A 13175-nucleotide genomic window follows, 5' to 3' on the forward strand; every position below is an offset into this window, starting at 1 on the left:
TTTTTTTAATATTATATTGATATTAAAGTTCAATACTTTGGAAAAAAGTGCGGTGCTTAAGCAAACAAGACCAGAGCAGCCAATTCTGAAGAAAAATTAATATATAATTTAATAATAGCTGTATAATAACTAAACATGGCATTAGCACAAATATAAGGTTGGCACTTACTATAAAGGAGGTATTTTTATTTGATTGCTATCTGTACCTAATTTTGCATAGCAACAAGCTATTTCATGTTATTGCAGACTTTTTATTTGTGCTATATACACTTTTCTTATTTACTTGCTATGGATTCCTCATTTTGTATAGCAACAAGTTTTTTTGCAGTTAATTTTTATACCAAGTTCATAAAGTATAAAAAAGCGCAGTTGTATTGAAAATAATTAAAATGAAAATAGTAAAATTCTTCCAATGAAAAATTTAACTTAAGTATGGAGTTAATCCACACACTGGGCAGCATTAAGCTGAATTTAATTTTTCAAGCAGTGCACATGCAACTTTTCCATCTATCATGGTTAAATCTAATATATGTTGCATTGTTGAGCCATTTGATAAAGCCTGTTAAGTCACGTTTTTGTTCCTCTGCTTTGATGACTTCATTTGATTCTTTCACATATCTAAACCTAATTGGTCTGCAAAACATTGTTGAATAAGAATGAGGGTTAAGCAAAGTTATTTTCTTTTCTGTATTGATTAATACTAAATTCTAATGGAACAAAGCAAGTAATAAAGAGGCTTTTTGCAATAATAAGGTTATGTATGTCTTGATATGTCGCCAATTGTTTGTATATTGCCTGATCTGTTGCACAATGGAATCCAACTTATGATCATAAAATTAATCTTGTTAAATAGCTTTGTGAAAGAGCATTGCACTGTAAAGACTGTAGAGGCCTTTTTTAATGCAATATGATTTATATTGGTACTTGTGCCAAATTTAGTGTATCTGACACACAAAAAATCTGCAACAACCAAAGTAGGTTTATGCTATGCAAAAATAGAAATCCATAGCATCTAAATGAAAAGATAACACCTTCATAAGAAGCCTTGATCTCACCCTGCTGCACATGCCATATTTTTTGTATATAGCCCACATAACAAATCTGCAATAACCAAAAGTTGGGGAATGCTACACAAAAATAGGTATCCATAGCTACCAAATAAAAAAAAGCACCTTCATAAGAAGCTCAAACCTTATATTGGTACTCATGCCAAATTGAATGTGAGTGTAGCACTAATGTTAAACTAGTTATTAATTTTATCTCAAAATTGGCCATTCTTCATTCATTCATTCTGGCCCAGTTTGCAGTGGGCCAGAATGTGAAGATTTTTGATTTGTAGGTTTTGCAAGTTTGTTAAAATTTCTGAATTTTTGTTTTACCAATAAAAAATTAGTAAATTAGGATGGTTCTTATTTAAAATCAGTTTTTAGCCATGAAAATTGCTAATTTGTATTCATGTATAAGTTATTTTTAATTTGATATTGATTCAAATTTTGAATTAATTTATTAAAAATCTGCAAATTTTTAAGATTAAATATTATTTTCATTTTTCTAAACTTCAGTAATTTTTTGTAAATTTATATTTTTTTTAAATGAAAAACCAGATTAAATTTAACCACAAGTGTTACCTCGCGTCTATTTTGTCATACATTTAAATATATTGAACATTTCTTCTTTTTTTTAAATAAGAGTAATTGATGCAGTTTCAGCACTTTTTAAATATTCTAAGAGTAATTGGTGCAGTTTCAGCACTTTTTAAATATTCTAAGAGTAATATTGGTGATTCAGCACTTTTTTGTTTACAAAGTTAAACAATGATTTTATTTCCTGAAAATATTTAAAATATTTTATTTTTGGTTAAAATTAACAAATAAATCTATAACTGAAGTTGATTCATACAATTTATTTTGCCTGACAAAGCTCATAAGTCAAACTCAGCCAGATTCAGCTATTAAAGAAATACTTAATAAAAAAAATTAGAAACTTATTTAATTTACAAGAGTTTAAAAATGTGTGTAAAAAAGCCTTGAAGCGTTATAAACCACTAAAATTAAAAAAAAAGTTGATTTAAAATTAATTTTTTAATTTTCAGTGTATTTTTAGAGTGTTGAGTTTAGTCTGTTTTTAGGGTGTTGATCTTCGTCAGTATTCAAAACAAGTAGAGGCAGATTTGAGGATGGTAGAGAATGACTCTATTGAAGATTGTATCTTTTCTTAAAACATTTTGTTTAATAGTTAAAAAACCAAAGATTGTATTTAATTAATCTTTTCATTAAATCTTTTTATTTTCCTCAATCAAAACTTAAATTTTAGCCTTTTATTTTATTTGAAGTTAAATGTTTTGATAATATAATTAGCTTATTTACTAAGTTCTTAACAGATAGGATAGATGTAAATTATTCGATAACATAATTAGCATAATTATCAGTTCTTAACAGTTTAGTTAGATATCAAAGAGAGTAATAATATTTCAAGCTTACATAAACAAATTAAAGCATGTGATGGAATCTTAGAGGTTTGTTTAACATTTTTATCTAAAGATTTTTCATGCATTAACTGGTTAATTTTTTTTTTATTATTTTGTTTACAACTTTCTCTCAACTATTTAACTCTGAAACACCTACCATGAACAAGGTTTATATCTACATATATTTATGTATATATGTACAACCTGTAGAGGTTTGATAAAAGTTTTTTTTCATAATCTGTTGAAAAAATTAAAAACAAGATCAAAAAAATGTTTTTTTTTCTAAATTAAAAGATTGCCTGCTAAAACAAAAACTCTGAGTAGATAGCAGCACTATTTGCATGTTTTACCTATTTAAGTCAATGTATGTAATCTTCTTGCATGTTCTTCCTATTTCAGTCGATGTATGTACACTTCTCACATGTTCTACCTATTTCAGTCTATGTCTGCTGCAACAATTCTAAGTAAATCAGTCAAATAAAGTTGCATTATAAAAATATTATAAAACATTAAAAAAACAAAAAACATTTTGGATTAAAAAAAAAAAGATTCAAGTCAATTAAATTTTTTGTTTTTGCAATAATTTAAAATATTTTCAATTTTATATGCATTTGCAAATATTTTAATGGTTTTGACTTTCAGACAACACAAAAATGTTGGATGAAAGTCGAAGCAATTAAAAGTGACTTAATTTGTTATCAAAAGAATTATTTTTTACCTTCCTTACTCCCGTAACCAACAATTTATATACATATATATATATATATATATATATATATATATATATATATATATCTTTTAAAGTCATTTCTTGTTATACGATATGTTTATAAATATATAAATTAATTTTAATAAAAAGGCAACATAACTATTTTTTAAATATATTTTAGATATAATAAAATATTAACAATAATTCACTGACCTATTGTGGTCATCATGTAATCCTAATGAAGCTGATTACCTGATGACGTTGACCACAATAGGTCAGTGAAATATCGTTAATATATTATTATATTTAAAATACATTTTAAAAATAGTTATACGCTGCCTTTTTATTAATATCAATTTTTATATATATATATATATATATATATATATATATATATATATATATATATATATATATATATATATATATATATATATATATATATAATAAATTTCGAAATGGTAGATTTTAAACCATATTAAAGCATTAAATTTATCAAGATAATATAGGTAAACTTGAATTATCATGATAAATATAATACTGCACTCATCTGTAAACGTTTCTAAGCACATGACATGCTCATGCATTAGGGTTATGGTTATAGAAGTACCTTTCTATAACATATATTACATGTGGACATAAACAAACAATAAACAAACAAGAAGTTGGTGATAATAGTTGTAGTATTCATAATTAAAAAAATTAGAGTATATTTTAAATATTAAGTGAAAATCATGTCAATTAGTTAGAACAAAATTGGTAAAGCTTATTTCCGACACATTTATAAACAGTCACAAAAATAAATAAAACAAACTGTAAATTATTTAGTATTCAAAATCTACACGTTAAAGGTTGCTGCAATCAAGTTCACACCTCCATGTTGGTATAAAAAATTAAGCAATAAGAACATATGATGCTCTAGAGTTCCATGTTGCACTGTGCAATGGAGGAAGCTTATGCCACTTAATTTTTGGTAATCTTTTTTGATTCTTAAAGTAACAAAAAGCTTCACACAACTCATAGTCATCTCACCATCCTAGTTTTATGTAATAATTAGCCTCAGCTTCATATGTATAATTTTTTTTTGAAGATTTTCATAATTTTCTAATAAATTCTTTACAAATTTATTATCAGAATCAGGAGTTATTGATTCATAATTTACAAAATGATATAAAACATGTTTTAAAATGAGATTTAGTATTAGGATGTCATCCTAAATATTTTGGTTTAGTAAAGCTTCTGGTTTTCATTTCATTTTGTATTTTTACAACTATACTATTTAATTTTCCTGTGTTTACTGCTGTTGTGTCACATATAATCATTGTAATACATTTCCATGCATCAAAATTATTTAGCAATTTTTTTTAAGCTTCAAAAAAATGGGATTTTTCGTTTTCACATTTAATAATTCCTAAATTGATTTTTTATTCTCCTTTTGAAATATCACAACTTAGTTTCAGTCTTGTTTATTTTCTTTCCATCAAAATGTAGGCTGAAATATTTTTCTTGTACTATTTTAGCAATAATTTTCTTCTTTCTTTACCCTTGCTTTATATTTGATCTCCCTATTCTTGTTTGACTTGGAGTTTATATCATTTTTTCATATATTTATTTACAGATTCTAGCTGATTTATTTGTACTTAAAGATTAAGTTATCACAAGATTAGATGCTAGCTCGTTTCCATTGTATACTTATTGTATTTATGGTACTCTCTTTCTTGATTTTTTAATTTCCTCTGGTTTGTAATTGTCTTGTGAACCTTAATCTGAACCACTTTCTTCTGATGCAATTAAACTGCTAACTGGAAAATTATTTACTTTGCTTGTCGAAGTTGTATCTTTTGCATTACAAACTCTGACTTTAAGGATGTAATAACACTTGTGCGTTAGTACTGTGACCAACTTGTGACCAGCCTTTTTAATTATCTTATTTGTTTCTTTAACCCTATTCTTCCTTTTCACCAGGATTTTTAAGTATCTTATATTTTTCTTTAACCTTTTCAATTTTTCTTCCAACTGATTTTTTAGAAATACTTGGAAAGTTGAGTTTGTTCCATAATTTAAATATTTTGAAAGCAATTATCTTTTATTCTTTCTTTTCTGCTTTTTTTAATTGATGCCAGGTAGTTGTAACGTCCAATGATAAAAGTTTTTTTTAGCATTCTATTAAATGAATCTAATGGTTTTTTAATAAAATGGTAGACCAATTTTTGATGTTATACGTTTTTCAAATGAAACTGAATTTTTTGTTCATAATTTTGAATATTTGTCAACAACAGTTTTTCTATATTTATTTGACATATTAGAAAAATCTAAAATGCTTGAATAATATATGTTAGTAATATTCTATGTTTTAAATTCATTTTTATAAAATAACTTTTCTTTAAAAATTTACTGTATTAAATATAAAATTAATTAAAAAGACATTGAAATGCAAAAAATACATAATAATGATTAAGACATAAAACACAAAAGTACTAACTATTTTCTGTATTTGTTTAATATTTCAGTTTAGAGCAACATATTACACAAGGACAGAAAATAGTTTTACATAGGTGTGTTTTATGTTTTGTATCTTTTTTTAAATCAAATACTTCACCAATAGTCATAAAAATAACACAATAACTTTAATGACATGACTTACTTGTGTGTAAGCAGGGGACATTTTTTTACTATATTCGATATTACAATGAAATTTTAATATTAACTATCAATTTCTCAGGTTTTTAAATGATGGCCAATTAAAACTGTGACAGAAGGTAAAAAAAATCATAACCCTAATGCGCATGCCATCTGTTAAATTAATAAAGCATCTACAGCCAATTATTAGATTGCTTATTCAAAAATTTTAAACAAGTTTCTTTGTTATATTTTGTTTAAGTCTTATTAATAATTACTTATTATATATTATCAAGCTACATAGTTAATAATCCTTTTTTTTTTGTTAGACAATGGAAAACATGTTGAGTTCATTTCAGGTGAGACTTAATTTTTGATCTATTGATTTTTTTGTTAAGAATTTTACAAACTTATTATCATTTATATTAGGTGGACTTACGCAGTATCAGCTTAGAGATTCAAACATTACAAGAGCAATCACTTTGCATGAATATCAAATTAAAAAACAGACAGGTTTGATACTTTTCATTTCAAATTAATTAAAGTTGCATTTTACAATTAAATTAATTATTTTTAAATTAAAAACAAATTTTCAAAGTTTGTATTTTTTCTTATTTTGTAGGCCATAAAAGGTGAATTAAGTCAATTTATAGATGAAATGATTGTGCCTGAAACAATGATCTTGTAAGTTATATATTCAAATACATTTATATTAAACTCGTTGCTCCCACGTTAAGGGCTGGGTGGGCCCAAAAATTAGGGTTTTTTTGTTCCCAAGCTCCAATCACCCCAATTCTTTGCAAAACATTATTTTTTGATATAAGCATAAACATACAAAAGTTTGGAGTTTGAAAATGCCTGTTAGTGTCAAAACTCAAAAATCAAATGTGCACCACTGTGTGTGTGTATATATATATATATATATATATATATATATATATATATATATATATATATATATATATATATATATATATATATATATATATATATATATATATATATATCCAGCAAACGACATGGTAAAAAAAAAATCATTGGGTGTGTGTATTTAGCACATATTAATGTTATTATATGCTGAGTTTCCTAGTTTTTACTTGAAGTTTTACAAGCATTTTTATGCTTTTTTTGTTGTGACAGTTGTAACGAAAAATTGAATGCTTAAAAACAACAAATAAAACAATGCAATCAATGATGTAAGAAAAAAAGTATAAATGATTATTAAAAACTAGGTATATTATGTTAAAAAAATGCACTATGGCATTATCAAAATTCTAAATTATAGATATACAATACGATTTTTAACGCTACACAACCCTTACAACTATAAAACTATGCTCGGAATTAGGAAAAATGAGGTTTGCAATAATTTGCCAACCTCAATTTTGTTGAGGTCAGCATTAGGTTGGCAAAAATTATTTGATACAAAGGTCTTACAATTTATTAATTTACAAATTCGGATTCCATCCAACTACAAATATTCTCAATAGGATTCTAATCAGGTGAGCAAGCAGGCTAAGGCATCAGATTGTTTTTCTACCATCAATTTCTGGCATCAAATATTTTTCTACCATGTATTGCTTGATTGAGCGTGCTATTTGGCAAGGAGTGTTATCTTGTTGAAATTGCCAAGTGGAGTCAGTTCAAAAATGTCCCTTAAAGATTCACCAGGCCAGTGCTAGATCCAGCAATGTAGCCCCAAGTGCCAATTGAGCCTCTTCTTCCTTAAAGTCTTGACAAGATAAAATTAGGATTGTGTATTTCGTTTTTGTATCTCCTTACGAAAATCCATTTCTTGCGGTTGACAAGTTTAAAGTTCCATTTATTTGTGAAAATTACTTTTCTCCATGCTCTACAATCCATTCAGCTCTTTCTTTACAACATTTTCTTAGCTTGAAATGGTCTTTGATGCTTAGTAGTGGCTTCTTTGTTGCAAGGTACAAATTGACTTGTTTTTTCTTCATGAGCTTGCTAATTGTTGATCCACTAACTTGGTGTGCATATATTGTTGTATTCTAGTCTGAGGCAATTTCAGCTATGCTTATGTTTAGGTTGCGTCTAATGAGCATAATTGCTTTATTTTTGTCACTTTCTGACATTTTTTTAGGGCAACCAGAGTGACTTTGGTCTTCTACGGTGCCAAACTTGTTATAGTTTTTTAGCATTATATCGCTGCATTTGCTGATCTTTGTGCAAGCCTGCAACTTGCCACTTTTTTTCAATTGATATGCTCTTTAAACCCATATTTTTGTTGAAATTTTAATCAACAAAGGTTAATTTTAAAAAAATCAAATGAAAAAATCCAGAAAATTATTTCTAAAAGAAATTGAATAAGTGTGCTAATGCTTTTAAAACAAGTTTTCTAATACTTTTGCACATTCATTTTCACTCATTTTTCAGAGTTGTCATTAAACTTCAAATTAATTCATGGAAAAAGAAACAGGTTTATATATATTTGACATTATATTTGTTTTTTTAGGACTAACCTTTTGTTTATATATATGTATGTATATATATATATATATATATATATATATATATATATATATATATATATATATATATATATATATATATATATATATATATATATATATATATATATATATATATACACATATATATAAATACATATATATATATAAACATATACATATATATACATATATATATATATATATATATATTTATATATATATATATATATATATATATATATATATATATGTATATATATATATGTACATATTTATATTTATATATATATATATATATATATATATATATATATATATATATATATATATATATATATGTATATATATATATATATGTACATATATATATATTATACATATATATATATAGATTTCATGCCATAATATGACCACACAAAAACAATATGATTTTGAAAACATGATCAAGGCTGTTAAAATGTTTTGAAAATTTGTATACATTTTTAAAATACGCTGAAAAATTTCTCTTAAGTATTAAGAAACTTAAAAAAAACCAAATAAATCTTAGCAAAAAAAAAAGAAAGAAATACAAAAAAAAAATAGTTTAACTAAAACTAAAATAAAAAAACTAAAACTTAACTAAAGTAAATAGTAAACTATAGCAATAAGATTTCAAATATTTTTCTACCACGTATTGCTTGATTGAGCGTTTTAAATATTTGGCGTAATTAATATTTGGTGTAATTAATATTTGGAATATTTGTTAATATTTGGAATATTTGTTATTTAATAATATTAATATTATTTAATATAATATTAAATAATATTTGGAATATTTGTTAATATTTGGAGGGTAATTAATATTTGGAATAAATAACCTAAATTTGTTTATCTTTACTAATTTTTTTATAATAGAATATCATGTAAAACCCATTTAAATAAAGTAACAACTTACATCTTACGATTATTTAATAAATATGCACATTTAAAAATTAAAAAAAACAGATTCTAAACGAATTCTTTGCAGTAACATGAACAAAAGAAAAATACTTAAATCATTTCTTTGTAAAGTTGAGATAATTTTTTTATTTAAAGACATTTATAATAAAAAATACATACTTAAATAACTATTTAAAAAAATATATATATATATATATATATATATATATATATATATATATATATATATAAATTGGTATATATATATATATATATATATATATATATATATATATATATATATATATATATATATATATATATATATATATAAAATATCTGGCAAAACCCAAACTTTTAGTCAATGTATGTACAGAAGCCCTTGCAAATAGGTAATTCAGCATGATTTCATCAATTACGTTATATGCAAGGCTAATTATGTAAAGACATTTGTGTGTGCACATATATATATATATATATATACATATATATATATATATATATATATATATATATATATATATATATATATATATATATATATATATATATATATATATATATATATATAGTGAAATCTTTAGTAAAATTTTTGTATGCAATTGATTTGATAAATAAAATACTGTTTGTTTATGAGACTAAAGTTAAATAAAATTATTTTTTTAGCGCAATTATAGATAAACAAGTCACTGATCAATATTTTATTGAACAGCTTCACGAGCTTTCGCATAAACTCAATGTTGTGAAAGAGCAGTCATATAAAGGTGCTATGGCTTGCAATGATGTTCAAGAAGTGTTAGACAAACTACGAATTAAGGCAGTTGCTAAAATAAGGGAATTTGTTTTACACAAAGTGTATCAATGTCGAAAGCCAATGTCAAACTATCAAGTACTTCAAAACACACTGCTCAAGTATAGGTAGCTAGAACTTTATTTAATATTTGTTTATTTGTTTTATCTGGGCTTGTTTATATTATTTCAAACTTAATAGTAGTCTATAAAAAAGTTTTTTTTTTAAAGTATACTATTTTTGGAGGAGCTGAAGACCTGCACTGACGCTACTTGTCAGGGAGTGTCTTTGCATTTGTATTTATTAGTATGGTTTTTTTTATTGTTTAATATAAATATTTTTTTACATAGATACTTCTTTGAGTTTCTGTTAGCTAACCATCGCCAAGTTGCTCGTGAAATTCGTGATGAATATGTTGATACAATGAGTAAAATTTATTCAGTTTACTTTGGCAGCTATATTAGTAAACTAATGAAGTTGCAGGTTAGTTTTATTTTTTATAAGTTTATGTTATAAATATGTTGTTAAATATCATAAAAGAATTATTAAAAAAGTTGTAAAGAGATTTGTTGCATTTTTATTATGGCTGACTCCAGTTTATTTATCGTGTCTCATATTTAACTTTTTTGAACCTTGACAAAATAACATAAATCTTTTTTAAGTTCAACAATGGAATCATTTAAAACAGTTTGCCATTAACTAGTTTTTGTCATAAATTCAATAAATCAAATAAAAATTAAAAAATTTTAAAAAGTAATAAACTAAAAAACTTACTGCTCATCACTATTTACCAAATTTTAGAAAAATTAATATAAAATATTTGATGTATTTCTTGAAATCTTTTTTAAGTTTAGTAGATTTAGACAAAACAAATCTTCATTTATGCGGCAAAAATTTTTTTAAATAATTTTTTTTTATTTATGTTATTCTTAACAGATTTTTTAGATGAACTTTATACTCAAGTAAATATTGGTTATCTACTAGATGATCTTGACAAGTTAATGTCAATTAACTTGTCAAGCTAATTTTTACTAAAATCTAAAAGGAAAAACTTGAAGCTAAACAATGCAGCTGCAAAATAAAATGTTGCAATGATCTGTCCATTTGTTTTTATTTATATTGTAATGAGTTTTTTTGATGAATGAAAAAAAAATAGTTATTTAGTGGTAATCAAAGAAAAACAAATACAAACCAAAAAAATGCATATAAAGTTATATAATTAATTTTAAGTTAGTGAACATCCAAGTTAACAAAATACTTAATGTTATAACAAATTAAATCAGTTGAAGGAACACGCTCCAGTTTTTGTCTAACCTCAATAGGAAAAAAGTCTATTGAATAATACAGACTTCTTTCCTATTCAGGAGTTTCTTTCCAGAAGTTTTGTATAAGATATGTGTTTATAAATATATCTCTCAAGTTAGTAAATAGATTAAAGTTAGCGAAAAAAAAGGAAAAAAAAGTTATCCTAAAGTCTATTTTTTGTGTAAACTAAAGCTTTATAATTAAATTACTAATTTAAAAACTAAAAAAGTGTTACAGTAATTGACCTCTAAAATATGTTGAGCATGTGTAAAGTAATGTCAGCAATTTGGCAATCTTACCAATGGGGTAAACATTTAAAAAGATAAAAATACAATAGCAATCAAAAGTGTGTTCAGTAGGGTAGTCCTACTCTTCAATTTTAAGACAAAACCTCATTCTACTCCCTATTTTTCACTATCTTGAGCTATGGCTTTATTAATCATAAATTTTATCTTTTTTAAAAGAAAATCTCTCATAAGAACAAGTATCTTTTTATTATTCCGAGAAGCCAATGTAAAATAGTTTGTCTGATGTTAAGCTCTGTTATTCTCAGCTTACTTAATCTTGAATCTAAATATCAGATGTTAGGTTCTTGAGTCTTTTGGTTAGCCTTTAACAATGTTATTAACTAATATAAGTCTAACATTTAATCTTATTAATGATACAACATTTAATATTATTTAATTAAAAAAAAAGCTAAATAAGCGGTTCCAATTTTTCAAAACTCTGGAAAACACTTTGACCTATTATACTATCCTACGATTAGTCTTCACTCTGTTATTAATTTCTTTATATAAAGGTTTTGAGAATATTAAAGTACTTCCTATTAACTGCAGTAATAAAGTTGTTCTTAAAGACCTATACTCTTCTTTATTTCGATTAACTTTAGGGGTACCACAAGGTATCTTGTGGTACCCTTAAATTTTTGCTCCTGTATTGTTTCTTATCCTCAATATCAATCATTAAGAAAATTAAACATTCAAAATGGTTCTATTTGTTGACGACTCAAGTTTATACTCTTGTCTTGATAAAAAATCTTTTCTTTTTGATTGCTTAGATCAAGCAGTTAATTTTTAACCTGATTTCTCTTCTTTAAGAGCCTTAGGCGTGCTGTGGCTTATGGATTTAAATTCTAAACTTTAAATCTGCAATTTTCGTTAGACAACAAAACTCATTTAATTACTGCAAAAAAATATTGCAACAATGCTAGTACTCCTATATTGATGAATAATAACCCTCTTATTCTCAGACAAAGTATTATAAAGTATTATAAACTCTTTTCTAGCTTCGGCTATCAAACCCTGCTAAACCATATAGTTTAGCCGGGGCTGGATTTAAAAAAGTCTCATTTTTAGTCGGGGTCCCGGTCATTTATTTACACATACAAGTTTTTTATTAGCTTTTTTAGAGTTTTTTATTATCTATTATACATATATATATATATATATATATATATATATATATATATATATATATATATATATATATATATATATATATATATATATATATATATATAATCTTTATAATCAATGCCAGGTAGTCATACTTTATAAATTTTGGATATGGGAGCGCTTGCATTTTTTTTTTTTTATTGGCACAGGGCATTTGAAAAATGGTAGTTTTACTAAAAACTCATCAAGTTGGCATTTTTTGGCCTTTTTTTATATTACCTCAAGGTAATGCAATTATCAAAAAGTAATTAGACATAATAGAGACATAAAGATAAAACATAATATTTGGTGCTACTTTTTTTAATGCCATACAAACAAGACAGACATAAGAAAAATTGTTTACCATTATGGATTTTATAATAAAATATATAAATGTTAGAAATGGTAGTGCGCGTAATATTTTAAATATGTAAAATGATATTGGAAGAAACATCTT

The 13175-nt window shown here is 24.6% G+C and overlaps 1 protein-coding gene across 1 annotated transcript in view; it reads left to right on the top strand.

Annotated features, from left to right (window-relative positions):
* The window catches only part of LOC100201904 (vacuolar protein sorting-associated protein 52 homolog), a 41580-nt gene that overhangs the window by 22888 nt on the left and 5517 nt on the right, over window positions 1–13175 (top strand). Inside the window, exons 5-11 of the mRNA XM_065791393.1 lie at window positions 2129–2204; window positions 2448–2515; window positions 6125–6154; window positions 6225–6308; window positions 6418–6479; window positions 9857–10108; window positions 10331–10463. Of these exons, the coding sequence (XP_065647465.1) occupies window positions 2129–2204; window positions 2448–2515; window positions 6125–6154; window positions 6225–6308; window positions 6418–6479; window positions 9857–10108; window positions 10331–10463 (705 nt within the window). The remainder of the gene's footprint in view (window positions 1–2128; window positions 2205–2447; window positions 2516–6124; window positions 6155–6224; window positions 6309–6417; window positions 6480–9856; window positions 10109–10330; window positions 10464–13175) is intronic.

This window comes from Hydra vulgaris, chromosome 02 (assembly GCF_038396675.1).
Source record: "Hydra vulgaris chromosome 02, alternate assembly HydraT2T_AEP".
Lineage (NCBI taxonomy): Eukaryota > Metazoa > Cnidaria > Hydrozoa > Anthoathecata > Hydridae > Hydra > Hydra vulgaris.